Below are 22,358 nucleotides of genomic sequence, written 5' to 3' on the forward strand. Positions count from 1 at the left end.
ATTCAATTTAACAAAAACACTCAAGGGAGGTACTGTCAGCCTGTGTTCTCTGCAGCCCCTGGGGTGACAAGGACTACATCTAATCAAGTTAAAGGCCAGTGAGAAAATGAGCCTCTCCAGAAATTTAAACCCATGAGAATTTTTTTCTAATTTTTAAGGAATGTGTATAAGAAAGAGGGAGAACAACTGATCAAATAAATTTCATAAATTTGAGGGGAAAAGAACTGCACAAGCTGTCGGTGGTATATTCTGAAACTAAGTATGAAGCTGAAAAAGTAATAAATAAAAAACTGCCCTAGTGGAACAGGCTCAGAGCACGCACACAGCCCCTGCCACAGCCCAGCTCATGGGCAGTGATTAAGCCACACAACCCAACTACTTTATTCTTTTCCCAAAATCCTTTAAAGCAGAAGAGGTCGCACCAGATCAAATCACTCTTCTGAGCTCCAGCAGAACTGACTGGATGAGCGAAAGCAATGTCAGGACCACAGGACACAATGATTATCACCCTTCCTCCATTGCCTTTGATCCTTCATGGGAGAGAAGGATAAGAGGAGAAGAGGGGGAAAAGCCTGCTCTCGTCCAACAGGAATACATCCAGCAGCGGTTTTTCCATCTCCCTGAGCTACGCTGCACCACTAGTGACATTTGGCATTTTGTCTGGAACAACTCTGTTGATTAGCAACTCTCCTTAGTCGGAAGGCTGGAGGGAGGATATCACTGTCCGATTCAGGAATGAGTTCACTCCGCTGAGTGCATTTACTCACATAATTTGCTTTTCCTTATGGGCACGCTGCTGAATAACTAGGATCATATTTTACTGCTGTCACCAGTAGAGCAGAAAAACATTTCCAAGCTACAAGCATTCCTTAATAAGCAGACACCTTCCACTCTGCCAGCATCACTCAAGTTGTCCATCAGCCTACTGCATGTTCAGCTGCTGCCCCGATTTATACGGAGATCAATTATATTGCTTCCCATTCATTTAATTTTCCCAAACTAAACAGCAGTCTGTGTACAGACCGACGGATGACATGAGGAGCATCCTTCCATCGGGAAACTGAGTGCTTGTTTTCAAAACATATTTTCAGAAAAATTTCCAGCTCTACTCTAACAGCTCTACAATCTGACACAGTATGATGAAGTAGATGTTTTCTTGGGAGATAGGAGGTGAAAAAGACAGGAAATGTAACGGTTGGGGCAGCTACACAGGCAACTGGAGCAGCAACTGTTCAACACCCTTTGGAGGCTGTGCGTAGGGAGCAGTAACAAACTCACTCCTACACCTGCAATGGCTACTGTTAAATCCACAATATTAGAAGGATTTTATGAATGGTCAGTTTTGTAAGCCTTAATTAAATCTCATTTTCAAAATTCTGTCTGTTAGGAAGATAACTCCAAGTTTAATCAACATGAAAGTGATTACCCATGAAAAACAATTAAGCAATAACTCCTCCCACCCAACAACAAGCCCTAGAAACCACACAGCTCTGCACACACAAACACGGCTATAGCTCTCCCTTAGCGATCTCCGCTCAACGTGCAATACAAACACAGTGATTTATTTTATGAATTCAGTTGGTGTTACAGCCAAGCAACAAGTGGGAGAATAAAAGTATCAGAGAAGGAAGAGGTTTCATCATTACCAAATCCTGCCACACAGATGTTACCATTAGAAGGAACTGTGTGTCCTCCCAATAAAATTTTACCCACTCTGAACAAGGGCTGAACGACACAGACAACAGCGATGTGCAGGAGGCATCACTAACCGTCGTGTGGGTATTTGCTAATGACTAAAACAGACCTCCTTAACCACTGGTGTTGTACAGCACAGCTGTTTCAAAAAGGGAAAACTATACACAGGTTTCAAAAGAAACTTCTCTGGAAAAAAACTCCTGAGGGGAGTACCAGAAGAAAGAAGAGGTCTGCTGTAAAACAAAGCCTAAAGAGTTATCTCTGAACACAAAACACTGAGAAGACCATTGCTTCTCACAGCAACAGAAAGGAACTCCTTCCCTGAAGCAGATGGGCAGATCTACCTGTAGACCACTCGACTCTTCTTGTAGGTTACTGCTCCTTGGAGCCTGCCATTTCAAAGCCCCTCTTCTCTAAATACATATAACCTCAGGAGAGGGGTAAAGCAAAGGAAAATTACTTCCAGAGGGAAATACCATGCCCTGGGAAAACTTTCTGCCTCACCAGATGAGCGCAAGACACCAGACTTAGAAATAAATGTGTTGATTCCCCTCCTCGGCAGCCTGTGCCATGTGATGAGGGGAAAAGCAGCTTTTGATTTTGGATGCAACATTCCCCTTTTAGTGATTTGGGGCACAGCTGACCAAAAGGACAGCAACATACTTATCATACCATTTCCATATATGACAAAAGCTTGATCACCTACGCTGTATGTAAGGGTTTTTTTCTTTTCAAGATGTATACACTGTCTAGTTATTTACCTACTTACATCACTCATAAAAGGTCAACAGTCTTAATGTGTGAGGCCAGCAGCAAAGAAAAGGCTGCAAATACCAGATCTCTTTAGCCCACAGCTATTAAAATCCAGACCAGCATAAAAAGTGTGTAAGCACAGATACTGTCTTTTAGGGAAGGAGTATTTAGAATAACATTTTATCTTTAAAACAAACAAAATATAATAATCTGTGACAGTGTTCTGTGGTTAGTATTTATTAATATTCATACTCTAATTTATAGCAATACATAACAGCCAGGAGATTCCAAAAGGTAATAAAATGTCAAAAAGCATTTTTATACTTGTTTTAACCATTTTCTTACTTTCTCTTTGCTTGAGAAAGCTGAAACAGAAACAAGAAAATATCAAATCACCGTCACTCCATCCAGTTCGTCTCCATTTTTCTGCTCGTCTGTACCCTTTTAAAATTCAAAAGTACTGCAATGTCTCCAATAGTCATCACTATGTCACCTCTTCTGCTATGGACTAAGCTAAGTAAGGTAAGCCAGGTCGTTATCCGTTCACCTGGCTGTATTACGTTCCCTGCCTTAAGTTCTAATCCTCTTATTACTTATTTTTCTAATTCATTACTCACTTCCTCTGACAGATGTAAAATACTGATATTACCATTCAAAATGAACACCGTAACACTAGACTTTGCGGCGTTCTCCATTCTCGCAATAGTTAGCCCATGACAGTGCCATGAACAAGACAAATAAGCAATGACAAGATCTGGGGAAAAAACCAAAACAATCCCAAACCAAACCCTTTCTCTTCATTCACTTTTGCAAAACTGAATCAAAATCCCACGCACTGTCATCTCTGAACAGACAAGGATCCCCACTGGTAAGAGTTACAGGTAAAGCTCATGACAACACACATACAGCTTCTACAGAAACAATTTTCAAAGACTGTATACAAGAATACAGATGGGATCACACCAATAAAAGAGGTGCTGTAGGGAACAAGCATTTAAAAAAAAAACATTTCCAATTTGAACTCTAATTGGATTAAGTTAGCTTGAAGCTTTAAATAAAAATCTATTTAAACAAATGTTTTCTTGCTAAATAACCTAAACAAACACATTGCACCACTGATCTTAAGGGAAATGCGGGCAGGGAAGAGAGATATTTCACCATCCCAACTGCTGCTTGATTTTTTTTAAAGGGTTTGTTTCAACATGTCACAGTCAAACAAGTCAAACCTGCACTCACTCCCACTCTTTTCTAACACAAAAAACATTTAAGTACAGTTATATTTTATGAAGTAGCTCCTTATTTGATTGACAAGAAGCACAATCTCTCGCAAAATAAATTAACGTCTCAATACAATATATTCTCTGAAGGCCCTTCTCATTCCTCTTTAAGGCTTTTCCCTTCAGATTTCCCTGGCATCATCTCTTTTGAGATCTTTTGGATCAAAACCCTATTTTCCAATATTATTTACACTAATCAGATGGTTCCAAAACAATAAAAAGAAAGTTTGAGAAACTGTATGCCAAGCTCTGCGAAGTTAATTTGAATCACACAACTGGTAGAGAGCTATGCATCCACAATGAAATCCAGCATGCTAAAAACCTTTTCAGAAGTAAATCTTTTCTGAAGTAAACTTTTTGCTGCAAATAATTTTCAAGTATAGTACCATTTTTTTCCAAAATTAAGTTTAAAAATTATCTTAACCTATATTTAACTTAAATATATCACCCAAACTATTAAAAAAGACAGACACCAACCCCTTTTCTTTTTGTATGTCCCTTTTACTTTCAAAAAAATACTGACTTAAATGCTATTTTATAGAAGGATTATAAACCTATACAAGATAAAAGAATTACTACCTTCTACTGAACAGCTAGAATATTTACAAAGCACTTAAGTGCAACTCAGTAACTAGGGAATTTTAGGGGCACGTTATATGAGCCTCTGTGACTATCATTCAACATCACTGAGCCAAGATAAGCATACACACCCACGAGTTTTATTCTTGAGGGGAAAAAAAAAAAAAAGAAGAATATTTTTGAATGTATATCCACAACAAACCCCACTTACTCACACTTGAGTGCATGCAATGCAATACACAACACAAGTTGCCAAGGAATTGCACATTGATCTTGCCAGCATACAGACCTGCTCAACTTAGTAAGCATGTCAAAATTCTATATATAGGTGCAAAGGAACATTAGCCCAAGTAAAACAAAACTACAGCTAAAAATTGCATGTAGGCAACTGAATAAGCACAACAACGTTATGTCTAATGAGCCATCTGAAACAGAAAAAACAATTTGAAACTAGTTAGTGGAGAATGAAGTACTACAATAGGACCACCCAGCCTGGCTTTCTACAGCCTCTCCCTTTATCAGTTCTTGGGGAGGGAGGAGGGAGACATGGCAACAGCTCACAATAATCTGTAAATGCTTCAATAAAAAAAAAAAGCCAAAATACATAAGGAACTATTCTCAGACCATGCATCTTCAGTATCTGCTGAATTATGAAGTTGTACAGAACAGCTGTACAGAACATTTGCACTCGTCTAGAACTCACAGAATTCACCCCACCTTGTCAAGACGTGCCCCTTTTTGTCCTGAGGGGCCCAAAAATACAGCTATTACACCAAAATGAACTCTCAAGTTACTTAATGTCTTATTTCCTCTCATGCACATTTTTGTATAATGTGGGCATGCATCAATCCATATGGTTTCTCAATTTAGTTTTCTGTTGATGAACTCTGTGTAGTTTTTAAAGCCTTAGCTGCAGTTTGTAATTAAGTAATAGAGAAATGCAGGTGACGAATTAGAATATTTTATATGAGCACTGTACATGAAGTGTTCTTGTTTACAAGCTACAGTCAAAAAATAGATTTTTCTGTTATGAACTCCAACCACTGATTTCATCAAGCCTAGAACTGCACTGCACAAGTTTTCACTTCCAACATGAATAGCTGTAAAATATTTAAAGTTTTCTTCAAATTACTCATTGTCCTAGTTTACTACCTTTTTACTGAATTGGCAGATAGGCAATACACAGGACATACTATTGCCAATGATGCAAAGCAGAACTGAAAAAGGTCTTCAATCAAGACAAGTTCAGATTATAAAGAACACAAGAGGACCTCAGATTCTACATATCAATAGCTTAAATGTCATGCAGATTGGATAACTATACGAAGAAAGGATTTAAAAAAAAAAAATCAAAAATATACATCCATTTGATGCCAACGTAGAATGCAACCATGTACCAAAATCACTAAATACATATCTGGTATCACCTTAAACATTTAAGCATCCTGTCACTCACTAACTCCAGAAGTTCACTGAAGTCCACAGCTGCTGAAGGCACTCAATAAGAATGAAATTCATAAGAACTAGGCAAAATATTTACAAGTGCTGGAGAAAAACAGAGGCATTTACATAATCTTTGGCAACAAGATATTAAGTATGGCACTTCTAGTACACTGTCCAGCTGCTTACAGAAAAAAACCCATCATGTTAGGAAGGCAGGAAAGGAATCCTGATCGAGCAACTGAAAGCTAATTTTATTTTTCTTTTTTCCTTTTTGAAAGTCTCAGAGGTCTCAAAATAACAGTCAGTGATGACTTCAAAGTACAACATAAAACATACTTCTAGAAAAAAATAACACTATAAAAAATTTCAAAGCAAGTATTCATGTTTAAAATGGTAACCAACCACCTCCTTAGTATGGCCTACATTCTTAAATGTTCATAAATTCATAAATCCTTATTTTTTCTAAATTATTCTTATTAGTTATCTGGAAGAATAATTATTTAAGCCATTAACTTTAATAAATGCTAAAACCTTGTTCCATTAAAAGTTAAAAACAAAGTAAAAGACACCTACCTGTAATACCGAGATTGTAAATAGGTTGAACAAATAGTCTTTGATACATGGCTGGCAGACCCAAAGTCTATTACTTTAACCCGGTAAGGCTGCCGAACAGGATCCACCAACATAATGTTCTCTGGTTTGAGGTCAGCATGAATTAAACCCAGACTTTTTAGTTTTTTCAGTGCAGTGGCCACCTGTTGCAGAATAGGCCGTATTACTTTCAGTTGCAGAGGGCTGAATTTGTTTTGTTTCAGGAAGTCGTATAAATTCTGTTCCAACATCTCAAAAACCAGACAAGTATGGTTACGATGCTGAAAGCATTCATAGGCTCTTACAAAGTTAAATTCATCAGCATTTTCAGTACTTAGTCTCGCTAATATGCTCACTTCTATTTGTCCTTGGCGTGCATACGAAGGATGATTCTTCAAGATTTTGATTGCCACTATCTCATTTGTCCCCCTTTTCCAGCACTTCACTACTTGTCCAAAGGTCCCTCGCCCAAGGAAATCAAGAACCTCGTAAGTGTTTTTCACAGAGCACAATACCTCATGCTGTACTAACTGGTAATCTCCATCTCCGCTTGTACCACTTTGTTTTGAAGTTGCAGCTGTTGTTACAACCGTCACTGGGTTTCCTACATTGGTTTGCAACATTGCAGGCAGGATGGACAGTTCATCAACAATCTGCATCGTGCTGTTTTGATTATCAAGCTCTTCACTCTTACGCTTCAATCCACATCGCTGGGGTCCTTCCAGGATATCTGATGAGCTTCCTTGTGTCCCAGTCCGAGGTGCCTCCAACTGAGCTTGCTGCGCCCGCGCTGCTAACGCTTTTGTAGCACCTGCAATATTTTTTAAAGCAACAGCATTTGACTGCAACAAAAAGTTCTGTCCTCGAGGTCTGTCAAATGGGTTTTTAGTCTGAAAGTACGTACTAACCCTGTGGGGAGAAATTCCAAAGTTTTTACCATTCACATAGATTTGCGGGTAGGTTCGTTCGTGGTACACACAACTGCTTGGTTCTAGTTTGAGTTTCTTCACACTACAAAAGGCACTTGACTGGGTTTGATAAACATATGGTGGATAGACCAAGACTTGTGAGGCCATACCTACAGAGGAAGAGAAAGAGAAAAAGCGAGTGAGAATCTTGCATTCACATTTCCAAGCTTTGTAGCAGCTTCCTCCTCTAAAAAAAAAATAAAGATCAGGACATGAGTATATTTTCCAAACAAGCCAGCCTAAAGTTATTTAATATTTAGTTTCTCATGGCCAACAGCAAGGTCCTCATGCCTTACCACCAGCGCACACTCTGCAGTACACAAGGACTGTGGCAGCAGCAGGTTACAGCAGGAGTGTTTTTGCTGGTTGCACAGGGCAGGACTGAGGCAGTCTGCAGCAGGCCACTACTCGTAGTTTTTCTTTGTGCTATTAAAAACTCAGCTTTTATTTAAAAACTCCCAGCATTTCTACGTACAAAAGTACCATAGTGTTCAGTAATGTAAGTTAAATAACCAATTCAAATATTTATCAATGATGACGTAAAAAAACATAATAGCTCTTAATTGTGAGCTGACACAACCTGTTACACAAGGTATCTGACCTACTCATCGTAAACACCATCGGGCTTTTGAGAACAGATGGACAAATGACACGACTGTCGCTGCTTCAACAATTTCACCATGATGAAAGCAAGAGTGATCAGGCTGTATGATGGGGCCCAAAATACCTCAGGGGCATGTGTACATTCATATAAACAACTGCAGCTCTCCGAGTAAATTAACACATAATCTCACCCAGTCATGACAGGCAAGTGCTTTCTCTAAGTTGTATACTTGCCCATTGCAGAAGTTTGCATATCAGTGATACAGTGGTGGGGGTAGAGGCACCAATTTTTCTTCCCCTCTTCAATTCAAATTTGGAAACTAAGTATTAGCCTCATACTTTCAGATATGCCAATTTCATGAGTTGCACCATCGGAATCCTGCACTCTAAGGTAACCTGTTAAATTAACTGATATTCTACAGACCTATAAAATATGACCTAGGTAACTTCTGAAAACTGGGCTGATAATTGTAGATGGAGAAATTACAAGGACAGACTTCTCACAGAAAATTTATTTTCAAGTGAATGTGAAAGGAAGAAAAATAATGTATTTTCTATATTCTGTACATATTTTTTCTTATCTTTTTAAACTTTTTTTTTTCCTGACAACACAATTACTTCCTTGCTAAGAGAGAAATGAAAGTTAGAATAAAAGACTATGGATTATTTTAACTTTTGAATTCCCAGTAAGGCTGAGATGAAAATTTCAACCTGAATGACTATGTTCCTTGAACTGATCACATTTTCAAAAGGCTACACCTGTACAGCCTCTCAGAACGAAAACTTGCACCTTAGAAATAGGTAATGGAGAACAGTTTTGCCCAAGAGGAGGCAGTTTGCCAGTTCAGAAAGTCCCCGAGCACAGCAGCCCCGTCCTGCACAGCCCGTGTGACGGTGCAGGATCAGTCCCACTGCACCCCCAAATTCACTCTGACTCGGGACACTAGCTCGGCAGAAAGCAGAGCCACAAGATCGTCCAGGGTCACACTCCACGCTGTACCTCCCTTTCCCAGACACGAAGCAGAACGTGCCTGCACCGGAGGGAGGAGGACAATGGCAGTGGTATCAGGCCTGCACGCAGGACAAGGAATCTCAATTCTGCTTTAAAATGCACAGGCCCCATCTCTCAGATGCTGCACCTTCCAGCTCCCGTCTCCACGCTGACCCTGCTGTCTCCCCTTCCAGATCCATCAAACACCAGCCTTCAACTTTTATGTCACATAATGCTAAACAAGAAAAAGGCACTGGATGGACCCCAGTGTGAATGACTACAAGGTTTCAATGAAGTTATGGCTTGTATCAGTCCCATCAGCTCTCAGAGCCAAACTCACTAATATCAATAATACTTTAATTAAATCACTTTTACATACCAAGTGCATGTAGATTTCGGCAATAGGTATTTAAATGGTAGATGAGTCACATAAAATTGAGCCAGACATTGCAATGACTGATCAAACGAAAACTAACCAAACGCATGGCATAATTATTCTGAAGCTGTGATTTGATTTATGGAAATTAGCTTTAAACATCTTAAGACTGATTAAAATAATCATACCATCACCTCAGTTTAGCATTCGAAAATGATTTTTGCCTCAGCATTAGAAGAAAACTTCAAAGGCCTTTCCTTTCCAAAGCTGTTAGCCCAGAGCCAGATGATATAGAAAGCCAGGCTCTCCTGCCACCCAACATTATGGGACAGCCACCAGCCTCCTGCTCCATGCCAAGTATTTAAGACGTTCAACCTCAAAACACAGGCAAAAATTCTTCAAGTTCTTGAATTCTCTCCTAAATAACATGCCCCATTACAAAGTGCCTGGTGCACAGCATAAGCATATTACTGACTACGGGACTCACTCTCTTTGCTGTAATAGTTATATTGAAAGGAATCATTTATCTTAACCACATTACTTAGAGCTCCAAAATCACCCCTCACCGACCACCCTGGAACACACACATGTCTAAGCCTACTTGGAGCTTCCCTTGCCACCTGCTCAGCTCAGGCCAAGTCAAACCTCCCGTCAGAGCCCAGCTCTTCTGGGACAAGTCAAATACCAGATTTGCCACAATTACTCCAAAGACACTAAAGTTTCCAAATAATATGTTTTTCTTAAAATCTTTTCAAGGCTCCTGTCAAAAATCCCCACTTACACCTCTTTCACACACATATGCCCAGGAGAAATAAAACATTCAACCTCACACAACTTTTACACTGTCCCTCTTTTCAAAGTAACGCCACTGCGTTATCCCACAAAGTTTGCAGACAGGAGAGTTCAGATGCCCAGTGACATCTCCATAACTCAGAGTCTCATGTAGATGACAAATCTAAATGCCAAGCAGACGCAGCAGCATGGCTACACCACTTAGTTCCTGGGCAAAACCAGGTCCGGCTGCGCTGCCCGACAGAAGGAGCCTGGACACCCGACCCTCAGGCGAGAGGTCTGTCAAGCTGCAGCAGCCCGGGGGATCCATCTGCCTCGGATCTGCCGTAACCAAACATCAAGCGTCTTGCTTGGTTTAACTTCTGGAGAAGGTATCTGTCCGTGTAAGCATGTCACCAAAACTGACAGCGGGGAATCAAGATGATTACTTTGAAATAGCAGTGATAAATCTTCACTGCAAGTAGGGAGGTTTTCTGAAGACAGGACAACAACCCAGTGCGGGGCGCACAGGAGGTGGGGAGGACAGTTCTCCAGCATGGCCAGAGGACCATCCTTGCCTGAGCCCACTGGTGTTCAAAAACATACATGTTTTCTATAGCTCATGCTATTCAAACGAGTGCAGAAGGACTGGAAGCACGTAGTCACAGCTTTCTCCTTAACATTTAGTTCAGCTGGATGAGACAAACTAGGCTCTTTGTCATACTTGGGGGTTTTTGAACTTCTTACAAGCTTAGTTCCATGACCCTGAACTCCAACCATATTAACAGTTCTGTTCTCAGATAAGAAGTGTTTACTGAGTTATTATGAGAACATTTCTAGCAACTCCAAGAAAAGAAAAATTAAGCACTAAATCAAACAGATTACATACCCTGGAAGAACAACCTTTGATGCAATCATGAGAGACTGAACAAAAAAAGTCAAAATTTACTCCAGAAAAGTGAAAATAGTCTTAGACTTATTGTACAAGCATTTGATTTCTTAGCTCCACCTAAACACTTCTCCCTTACTCCCATAATTTTCAGGTTTTTTTGTTGGTTTTGTTGTGCGGGGGTTTTTTACGCATATAATCTGAGATACAATCTCATTTGGAGAAGCTACAGTATCTTTATATAACCAATAAATAAAACACTTTTACAGGTCTTTCCGTAAAACAGGCACATTAAAACTCCTGGAGGATCCTACACCTGACACTGCTTAAAGCCCTCTGCCATGCACTCGTAGGCAGTGCTCGGATGTTTCAGACAGAAGCACACTCTTTACTATACATTAACATATATGCAATGAAATACACCAGAAGAGCATGTAACATCCAACACAACCAGCTGCCAAATAAATTTAGAGAAGCTAAGTTTATTAATAGAATTGATTCCCCCTGTCCCCCAGGTGAAAACCCAGCCCCACACCGAGAGAGCAGAGCTGCACAACAAACATTAAAGAGAAAGGGAAAATACCATGACACCCTCTACTCTAACAGCACTGCTGTTTGGGGGCTTTTCTCTTGGCTTGGAGGGGTTTGTTTGTGGTTGGAATTGTGGTGGTGGTTTCTTCTGGGGGAAGATTTTTCCTGTTTGGCAACTTTTTGGGGTTTTGTTGGTTTTCAGTTTGGTTTTTTGTGGGTGTTTTAGTTTTGTCTTTACTATTTTGAGGGATTCAGGTTGCAATATAGATAGATACATTGGAAAGAGTAAAGAGTTAATGTGTTGCAGGGTTGGGTTTTTTTAAGCAGCTCTTCTGGTTGAAGATAATATATAATGCACACTGTACCACAGAGTGGATCTTCCTCCCCAGCTTTGTCACAAATCATTTCCCTGATCTTATCCATCTTTCTGCACATTTCTTATTGAGACTCCTGCTTCCTTGTACAAACTGAAGCTTGTTAATGTAGATATAGTCTGACAAGTCCAGCAGCACAGTAAGACAGGGATGTGTAAAGCAAAGCAGCTGGTGCTAAAGGAAAAAAAAATTCATTCTGTGCTCATTTCAGGAATGTTACTTGAGCCTGAACACTCATAAGCAGCTGATGTACATTTTCCCATTAAATTTAATTTAAAACAAAATCCAAATGTGTGCATTACAAGACCACTCCAGGATGCAAACCAAAGCAGAGTAAATAAATCCATCAGAAGATGGGCTGAAGAGCACAAGCCCAGGTGAAGTACCAGACACAGCCTCCGGCTACTCAAATAGCTTCAGACTTATCTTCAGTTTTAGTCTCAGAGAAGTCTGTGCATTCTCCCTACACACGTTTTTAAAGGCTCTTCTCCTTCCCCAAGTGCAGGATGACCATCATAACTTCACTCTAGCGCAGTGACCACTCCTGGGCAGTGGCACACACAAGCTGAAGTTGGCTTCAGAGTTCTCCAGCTTGCTTTGCTCCAATACTGAGGCAGTTACACCCACCTCATGTGCTGGGTGCTGCTAGTGAATACTGCAGGGGATGTGGAAAAGAAAGCCTGTCTTGAGACACCTACCAACTATTATTACCTCTACACAGGGTCCCTTCAAAGGAAATCAGTCTTGGCTCTCAGTTTGAAGCAGAGAAAACTAAGAAGTCTGCACCTGACTTATTAACATTAAATTATATAAAATGTGTGAATTTTTTTCAGTTAAGAGGGTGAATTTCATGCTTCTGAAAAAAGTATGAACAAAGGAATGAAGCAAACACAATTTAAATAAATAAATTCATTTAAGTAAATAAATAAAGACATTTTTGCAAAGTAATGACAATAAATAGGAGGCTCTTCACAGTTTGCCCTCCCCAGTGAAGCTTCACTCTACACAAACATAATAAAGAACCATGCAGACGTTGCTCGGTGAAATGGAGCACCTCTGGCAACACCTTGCTAATGTTCACCTAACTGTAACAACGCGCTTTACTAAACTCTTAAAATTATGTTTCCAGCTTTCTCAAGCAGTCCTAGGCAAATTCATAAACATGACCGCTTTGGCAGACTGTAACAACCTTGAGAAGCACAGGTTGTTCCAGGCCTGACCACTATTAATAATTAACTATAAACTGACATTTCCTCATGACAGAGTAAGGGGGAGGTGTAGCGGAGTAACTAGTTAGTAAGACCACTGCAGCAGAGCTGAAGAGAAATTGCCACACTACACTCTTAATTCTCCTGCAAAATAAACAGCCCCTTTTAAACTCCCCAAGAAGTGCAATCATTACATTGCTGCTGTCGCAGTAAAATCCCCAGCAGGCAAAGCATGGCCTGTGGCAGCCACCTAACACTATAGTTACAATTTAACTCAGGAAAACTTGTTTTCCAACTTATTTCATGCCTCCATCGTCAAGAACCGGTTCCAATAAATTTGTACCCTTTTCACAGCGCAGCTGGGCATCAAGGGAGGCTTGCAGTACCTTCCAGCAAACGCACAATTTGAGCAGTAGCACTTAGGAAGTGTTTTATTTATATTATGCATCACTGTGAAAAAACTATGAGGATAGTAACTGTCATTTTTCGCAAGTGAAAAAAAGTTCTTTTTATACCAGGTGCCGCCCAACTTTTCAAGTTATTTAGCAAACACAAAATTGAGTGAGTTGCCCTCTCTTTCTTCCCCAGAAGAAACTTTATTACTGGTAGTAGCAGCACCTCTATGTTGTTGTTTATTTTGGATATGAAGCCAAGCTGGCTGTACTGATGTGAACGCTTTCATACCCGTGAGCAGCTCACCCTGATGAATTCCCTTACTCCAGCCGTACAACTCATAACAGAGCACTGGCAATTGAGGTATCTCACAATTTATAAAGGAAAACACATCTACAGAAAGCACAAAGAGTTAAGAGACACAAACCCAGGGAATGCCACCCCCTGGCCATCTCAAAACCAGCTCTGTGCACAGATCCCTGACCCATGGAAGGGATGGAGCAGAGCAAAGCAGAAAGCACCGAGGTGTTTCACGTTAACAGGGGCCACATGAATTGTTTCCTCGCACAACCACAGAGGCAACGCTGGACACGACCGGCCCAGGCACACACTCGCTCCCCCACAGAGAACAGCGAGATGCAGAGGCGGCTCTGGCGCTGGATCACCAAAGAGGGCAACACCCGGTTCTAGGGGCAGCAATCAGACACAAAGTCTAACAACAAAAGCAATGATTATGTTCTTTGATTAAAACAGATATTTTGGAGCTCAGGAATTTTGGCTCATCATACAGCACCAAATTAAGCTGAGCCCATGGCAGCCTCTGCCTGACATGAAACCTCAGTCCTGCACAGATCAGTGGCAACAGCTGAGGCTGGAAGGCCAGAGGTTGGTTCCAAGCTGGGAGAGAGTCTTGGCGACAAGCAAAAAGTAAAATGATCCCATTTTGCAGTTGTAAAACACAGTTATTGCCTATCTAAGAAAAATGTCACAAAGTTGACTTTAGATTTGTGCAACATTTGGCATTTTTTTTAAACGGACGCTACCAATGTTGCATTGATACCAGAAACCGAGAACAGAAGCTCATTTAAGAGTTATGAGAACTAGTCTCAATTGCACCATTGCCTCAATACTTGGAAAAAGAACTAACGCCATACACTGAACACAAACGTATTTTACATAAAATATCAGAGTGAACTCCTATGACTCAATGCTGTCATTTGTACCAGCAGCAGTACTGAAGAATACAGCCACTATATTCATATTTTCCACAAATAAGAAAAGCTAAATCTTGTGATGCCAATATGACTGCAATCATAGTTAAAAAGACAAATGGAACAATACTTCAAGGATTTGTTTTTCTGCTGGGCAAGAAGCTGTTATGCAACTGAAAAGAAAGCACAAGCAGCGCAGTATCGGCCACCAGCCCCGAATAAGAGCACATTCTCCAAATCAGAATGTGCCACCATCAACACAAACAGCGCATTTCAACTAGCCAGGGCTTCGCCAGCCTAATCTCTTCTTTTAAAAGATTAATTCTTTTTGAACCTGAAAACAGTAGGCTCACTGAAATAAAAGTCCCTAACGGCAGCGTTTAGCAGAGCCCACACCTTTGGGTTCCACGCAACAGCACAGAGCTGAAGGATGTATTCAAACTACTGCTACTCTTCGTTGCTCTTCAACGCAGTACGAGGGATCAAGGTGAGTAGAGAGGCAGCAAGTAAAGCCATGTTTTTTCCCTTGCCGTCAGCATTTGCAAAAGATTTTGCCACTTTACAGCAGAAATAAAATCTGTTAGAGGAGTTCAGCTCAAACCGCCTGTTGGTAAACAACCTGTTCAAATGCCACTGTCTTCCCCACCACCCCTCACCCCCTAAAAAAAAAAATTCCTAAGCAAATATGCATGCCATTTTTCCTTCTTATTTCCAGTCATTTTATTTTTATTGCATTGCTTAATTTTGCGTTCTTAGTCTGCTGGGCATTTTTACAATTAGAAGTGGACCAACCCAGCTAAGGAATTTATTTAGGAGTTTCATTGCAGAATTGCTCTAGACAATACCAAATGGAGTTCCTGTAAGAATATAAATCTAGATGGCTATTCTCCTCATTGCTACTTCAGCTTTGTTCCTTCACCCCCTACAACTTAGTACAGGAAATAGAACAGCCATGGGCATGCCCATGAAGGGATCCCACTTAAAAGTCGATTCTTCATCAGCTCCTCCAAACTACTCAAGGGGGTAGAGGTTTATTCAAACTTATCTTTCATCTTTTTATTAGAAACAATTTTCAGCTGGGCAGAGCACACATCAGTACAGCGACACAAAACTACTGTTCTCCCCACAGGACTCGCATATTAAGTTTGCAACAGCACACACAGAAATAACACATCGAGTTCACCGAGGCTGGTATGTGATGCCAACATTTGCAAATCTGGGTCTACTGTACCAAGAGAGCACAGTTCAGGAGGTGTATAAAACTGTTCCCTACTCTTTGAGAATTACCTAGCAGTAACATCTGAGTTAAAAGTTTCCCCAAATACATGAAAAATCATAATCACTTTTCCAATAGGATCAACAAGAACTCAGTTATCAAGCAGTTACTGAGTTGCCAAGATGGCACGCCTACATCACACTCAAATTCTTTCTGCAACAAAAATGTTACAGTAAATATAAATTCTCAGCCTCTTTTTTTCAAATTTGACTTAATTGTAAAAAAAATAAAGGCATCTAATTGAAGACATTTCTCTTGATTTATCTTTGAATGCTGCAATCTTCAGTTCTTTCACTTCAGCTATACCCAGCAGCAACTTTCAAACATATACCTACTGAGGCATATACACACACACACATATATACACACGCACCTCAATAGGTGTATGTTTGAAAGTTTATAAATATACACACACAGGAACAAGAACTCTTCAGTCCTATTTTTTTTTTTTTAGAATATGAATTCCTTACTTAAAACTGCTTTAAATAGTGTTTTTCTTTCATTGTAAGCAACGTAACAAAGTTAGCATTGTCTGCTTACTGAAAATAGCAAAAATATAAATTAAATATGGCATATGTAGAACAATAAGAAAGAAGGGAGGGAAAACAGGTGTTTACCACTGCTTTCAGATTTCTAAAGATGTGGAGGAAGCAGTGTTTCCTACAGGTAAAAAGCAGTGCATCAGAAATGCATACTCTCTCACAGAAGGCTCAACCTTCTGCCTGCTAACAAATCAATAACTGTAATAACCTATATTATAATGTTCCCAAAGCCACCAGTGCAAGAAATTTCTCCCTCTCCCCTATGCAGAACTTACTGATTTAACTATACAGAAAGATGTGCAAAAGGAAAGATGAGATTACATGCAGCATACGACCTCCCCAGCTAGAGCATAACACTGATATATGTACCTCAGTTTTTCCTCTGTTGTCTTCCCTTCCATGCTTAATAACCTTTCTATTTGTAGAATAAATAAAATTTTAACAGTCACTCTTGTTCTAATCTTTAAAACAAAGTTTAGACATCTCTTCAACCAAGTTTTAAAAACATATTTAGTCTCAAAAAGCACTTGTTGCAAAAAGGTCCCAAAATCTTTCTTGAGAAAACCTCCCCTGATGTCCTCTGGCCGGGCTCAGAGCTCAACAGTCAACGGAAGAAGTCAGCCCAGAGCATCATTTCAAAAGCCATACAGAAAAGGTATTAAAAAAAACCCTTTAGAATCTCATGAAATTAATCCATTCCTATTAGGCTGAATACCAATTAATTTATTGAATCACAAAATAAGTTTATATTAACAGATAAGGAAAGAGGAGACGAAGACCTTTTTTTCTCCTCAATTAGGAACAAAGCCTGTTCCTTCCAAAGGGCTTCACAACTAAGATCCCAAACACCAAAATTCCCATATTAAACAGATTCAAGTGTTGAAAAATAAAGATCTTGTGAGGACCTCCTCTACCCCAATAAATTGGTTAAAACTTCAAAAACAAGCTGTGGAAAAAACTTCTCAACTAGAACAGACAAATTTCAGACAAGCAAGCAATTCTAATAATTAAAAAAAAAAGAAAATATAGAATAATTGAAAGGAAAAGGGTAGGAAGTAGCAGATGACCAAAGTTTCTAGGAAAACACAGGAAGGAAGAGGTTTACAAGGCAGTGATGCACATTAACAGTTATTCAGTCAAAGAGGCAAAAAGACATCATACGAGAAAAAAATAAACAGCCTTCTGGAAATTGTGCAAGTTCCACCAATTGTTTTGTACCAATACAGGCAAAACCCCACAATATGGAAGAAGGGGAAAAAAATCAGTACATTTTACTCAAACTAGTGGAATAAGGTAAAGGTTAACACACTACTGTTTGTAAACACTGAGAAAGGACCAAAACAAAGTAGTAAACAACACAGACTGGGGAAACACAACAGAAGAAATGTGGTTTTGTATCTATATATGAAACAGTAAATTAATTTTGAAAAATAAATTACTAAAGTTTCAGATTAAAATTTGCATATAGGTAATTTTTATTAATACCTGATGCTAGTGATTACTCTTCCAGAGGGAGCTTAAATTCCCAGGTAAAAAAGCTTATTTGCTTCCCTTATACTAAAGTTTGTATCAATTATCAAGATTGAAGTTTGTTTTCTGTCTGTGCTTTTGCATTTATATGACATCCTTCTCATGCAGGAGAGAGCCCCTGAGCCTATGCTAGCTCTTTTCTGTGGGCAGGCACTTTTAAGACTAAAGTAAAACTCCTGAAATAACCCAAAGCAAGTTTTCTCAGGTACTGGACACCGCTTGCCCCAAGGCAAGGCAACAGCCCAGCTTCAGCTCTGTGATAAAAATCTTGTCTCACCCAGCAATTTAAATTCTGTCCAATCTCATGCCTGGGAATTTCAGTGTCCTGGTCACAAAAACAGCTGTGGGACAATCCAGTGTAGTAACCTGAAGGGGCACAGCCTGCAGCACAGAGAAGGGCAAGAAACACCCAGGTGGGTGGGTACAGAGAGTGGTTTCCACAGGTGGGGAAAGCGGCTGTGAGCATCTCCCACCTGCAGCCACAGCCACCTCTTTTAACAAGGGCCTAAATGGCATTCTGCACAGGTATGAGGACCTGAGCTTTCTTGTCCCTAAGTTTTCCACCACTTACTCTGAATGGGTAGTTCTTGAGGTGCCATAAATATCTGACAAGTAATGTTTACACAAATATGAAGAGATTTTCATTTTACAATAGCTGACTTTTTACATGAAAAGCATTAATGATATTTAATTTGTAACATACTTAAAGAAGCACTAAAATAGTTTTCTAGAACTGTTTAAATTATTTTAGCAAGAATGGAAAGAGTCACATGAGTTTAAAATTACTGATTTTAAAAATGGAGTGTCACTCGTAACATACAATAATAACTTTCTGTACATAGGAATCCAATTGCTTTTTTAATAGATAGTTGCTGTAGCTTTGATCATACTAAAATATATTAAAATATTTATTTCATCTGTTTTGTCTTTGGATGTGTCACTGAGTCTTATTTTATCGCTGTGGAACTTGAACTTAACTTTTTCTAGGTATCATCCTGTTATAGTCAAATATTGTAGGGCTGGAGAAGAGGCCATACTTCCAAAAAGGAATATTTTCTACTTTTCCTGAAAAAACAAGGTGAAAAAAGATTGTATCAAAAGTTTACATGATGCTGGGACTATTAGATATGTAAAGTTAATAACACAGGAAGAGATATTTTGAAATTAAACTCATTCCAAGTCACTGAATAATAAAAAAATCAGAACTAAACTACTTGAACTGACTTGCTTAAAAAACACTCCAGTTATCTGGCTCTTCTTTCATTTTCAAGCAAAATTGCTAAACTAGAGATTAACTCCATTTTGTCAGAAAAGTTACCCACTCTCAAAACTGAAGTGAAATATTATGACACTATATGAAAAAAAAAAATAAATAACATGGAAAAATACTACAAAACTGTACAAAGATTATCCCCAAACTGCCTATAAAGACACACCAGTTCTTGCCATCTTTCCCAATATTCACTATGTTGAAATAAAACAACTGAAAAATTAAGGGGTGGGGGGATAAAAAAGAAAAAAAATTAAAAAGGGATCTACCCTGCAGGAAATACTACACTATCAAATAAAGTCACAGACTGAAACCCACTTTCACAATTACAAGTTGTTCCTCTGCTCATCTATCACTCAAAAGTTAGTGCCTCTGAAGAGAAACAGAGCTTCCATTTCTCTAGAAATCTGTAAAGAGGGAGAGGCTCTACATTAAAATGGTTTATAGAGGGGGGCAGCAGAGGCCAAGAACAGGTAACAGGATTTTCCAGGCTTTATGCTCCATTATAGGTTATTTCAGGTCAAACAGAAGGTGTTCACTGCCTGCAGAAGTGAGGAAAGGTAACCCATTGCTAACCCATTTCATAGCACTAGCTACTGAAAGTTGCTTTAAATACAGTTAACATTGTCATTTAAGGCACACTGCGCTCATCAGCTATCTCTAACACATTCGGTGCTCATTCTTGCCAATTTCTTCGTATTTAGTTTCACACACAACCCAACCAGAGTTCTGAAATACAGTCTCTGATACCTAGAGATCCATCTCGTACTTCACTCGAAGAATGAGCTTATTCCAAGACCTGGATTGAAAGTAACACGTTATTTTCCACTACATCTCAGATTTTCAGTCAAGAGATCTGCAGAAAAATAGTATTTCGGTGACTTAGGAACAAAGACATTAACTTAGTAAAAGCTTTCCAGCATCGAGCTCAACTCTTCCCTTATTTTCAAAGGTAAGAAAATTTAATAGTTAGACCAGCTGAAAATAAGTATTTGGCCAGCTGTGAGTTTACATAACCCATCTACAGGAGCTCCATAGTTTCAGTGAAGAAGTGCTGAAGATGTTTTCTTCATCAAATTAATCCTATGCCAAGACTTCTGAAATTCTCCTGTAACTGCACTGTAACTTCATCAGGGAATTGAAGAAACTCAGAAAATACGAAAAGGTAAAAATAAGCTTTTTCAAAGTATGTAAGGTAGACACTGTCTCACAAAATTCAACAGCAAACACGTAACTGAGGAGTGCTGGTATCCACCACAAGGATGTCCTACTGCCACGTTTCTTCTTCCCTCGATCGACTATCACCAGTTGATACCAGTGACCTGAGTCACACTCTGTGAGTCGACAGAGCAGTTTACCTCAGCTGTAATGCTTCTGCATAGGGAATGAAATAATTCCATATTCAGTGAAGCTAAGGCTTGTCTAATTAAAAAAAATAAAAAAGCACAGATGCTCTCTCCTTTTTTCCACAAAGTTCTGTGCAGAAAGCGATACTGCTGACAGTAACTATTCTGTACGTGCACAGCAGTCATATGCCACAATACCACACAGACCTCACACCACAACAGTGAAATTTAGATCAACAAAAATAAGTTTTCCTTCTGTATTTAACATTCCTCTGAAATATATGTTCAGCCTTAAACGACAGCACTGTGCCCATTACCAATGCTTCCCCCCCACCCTCCTCCATGTAAGAAAGCCAGCTACAAAATTCCTGTTTCGAAATGCACCATTTTGTCAAAAGGACCTTTGTGGCTATAATCAGCACACTAGCAGAATGGAAAATACAAGAAAGACAATATATACTGTTAAAAAGAAAACTACCCTAAAAACAGGAAGAGTGCAATCCCTTAAAATAGTACAGAGCGGTACATCTCTAAACACACAAGCCTGGAGAAGCACAGCAGCCCGACATTCCTGCACGTTTCGGTTGGGATTTTCAGGAGAATTAAGCACAGTTAATTCTGTTCTACCCAGGAGCCGGTGAGCCAACACTCTGCCTCTAGAAGTGCTGCTCAGCCTCCCATCCGCTTTAACGGACACAATCAACCCAACGGATGCTTTTTGAAAAATCACCTCCAAAACAACATTTGTTTTGAAGCAACTGCTATAAATTGAGGCACACAACAAGAAAAGCATCACATACAAAGTCTAATACTTCTATCAGTTGTGCCAGCCTCTGTAAGGCGAGTTGAAAGCTCACTCCTCCTCCCCACACCCTGTCTTTGTCTCTGGTATCCTCCTTACGCAGGAGCCGGCGGTCTCATTTCCCTGTTTCTGAAGGTAGTTGTTTGAAAGACAGGATGGAGGAAACATACAAATGCAAAATTCCTTAAAGAAAGAAAAATCACAGGCACCGGCAGAGACTCCAGGTCAGGGGCAGCTTCCTGAGCAATATTTTAATGAAAACTTTATTCCAGCTGATGGAGCCTCTGGTTAGTAAGTGTCCACAAACCCAGAGGGCCACACAACATCACCGCAACCCGAATCAGAGCATCTAGCCAAAGATATCTACGAAAAAATAATTTACAAGCACAATCAATGCCACACCCTGAGCAAGCAGCAGAACTCACACTACAACAGAAGTCCTCGGTAACAAGGGCATTAAATGAAAACTCTATCTAATTCCTGGTTCACGTGACGATAAACATCATCTCACGGTGCGCTACCATAAATGGTCGGCGGCAGCACAGATAAAGCAGTCGCCACTGGCACAGCCCTATCAGTTTTCTCCCGGTAAGTCCATGTTAACACTTTGCTCTATTTATTTGCGATCTCACCATGCCACTTCGTAATACAGTCTTGACCTAATTTCCAGGTGCTTAATTAATCTCTTTGCTGGCTGCCATGCTTATTAGACAGTTACTGTGCAAATTTTAAATTTAGCTTATAGAAACCTTTAGCAAATTAACTCTCTTACAGAATTATTGTTATGTCGGAAAGTAAGTCCTTAGTCTCCAGCCAAGCTTTTCTACTTTGTGTGAAATCAATCAGAGCATAAACTTTTTGCAAACGATGTAATGGGAGGTAATACTGAGGGGAAAATATAATCACAGAAATATGCATTGTTATCAACAACTGCAGCTT

The 22,358-nt window shown here is 39.6% G+C and overlaps 1 protein-coding gene across 1 annotated transcript in view; it reads right to left on the reverse strand.

The window, feature by feature from the left end:
* HIPK3 (homeodomain interacting protein kinase 3) overlaps nt 1–7,414 on the reverse strand; it is a 52,637-nt gene extending 45,223 nt beyond the window's left edge. Inside the window, exon 1 of the mRNA XM_010176090.1 lies at nt 6,321–7,414. Coding sequence (XP_010174392.1) covers nt 6,321–7,414 — 1,094 coding nt within the window. The remainder of the gene's footprint in view (nt 1–6,320) is intronic.
* Nucleotides 7,415–22,358: the final 14,944 nt, after the last annotated feature.

Source organism: Antrostomus carolinensis, unplaced genomic scaffold (genome assembly GCF_000700745.2).
Source record: "Antrostomus carolinensis isolate BGI_N321 unplaced genomic scaffold, ASM70074v2 scaffold50749, whole genome shotgun sequence".
Taxonomy (NCBI): domain Eukaryota; kingdom Metazoa; phylum Chordata; class Aves; order Caprimulgiformes; family Caprimulgidae; genus Antrostomus; species Antrostomus carolinensis.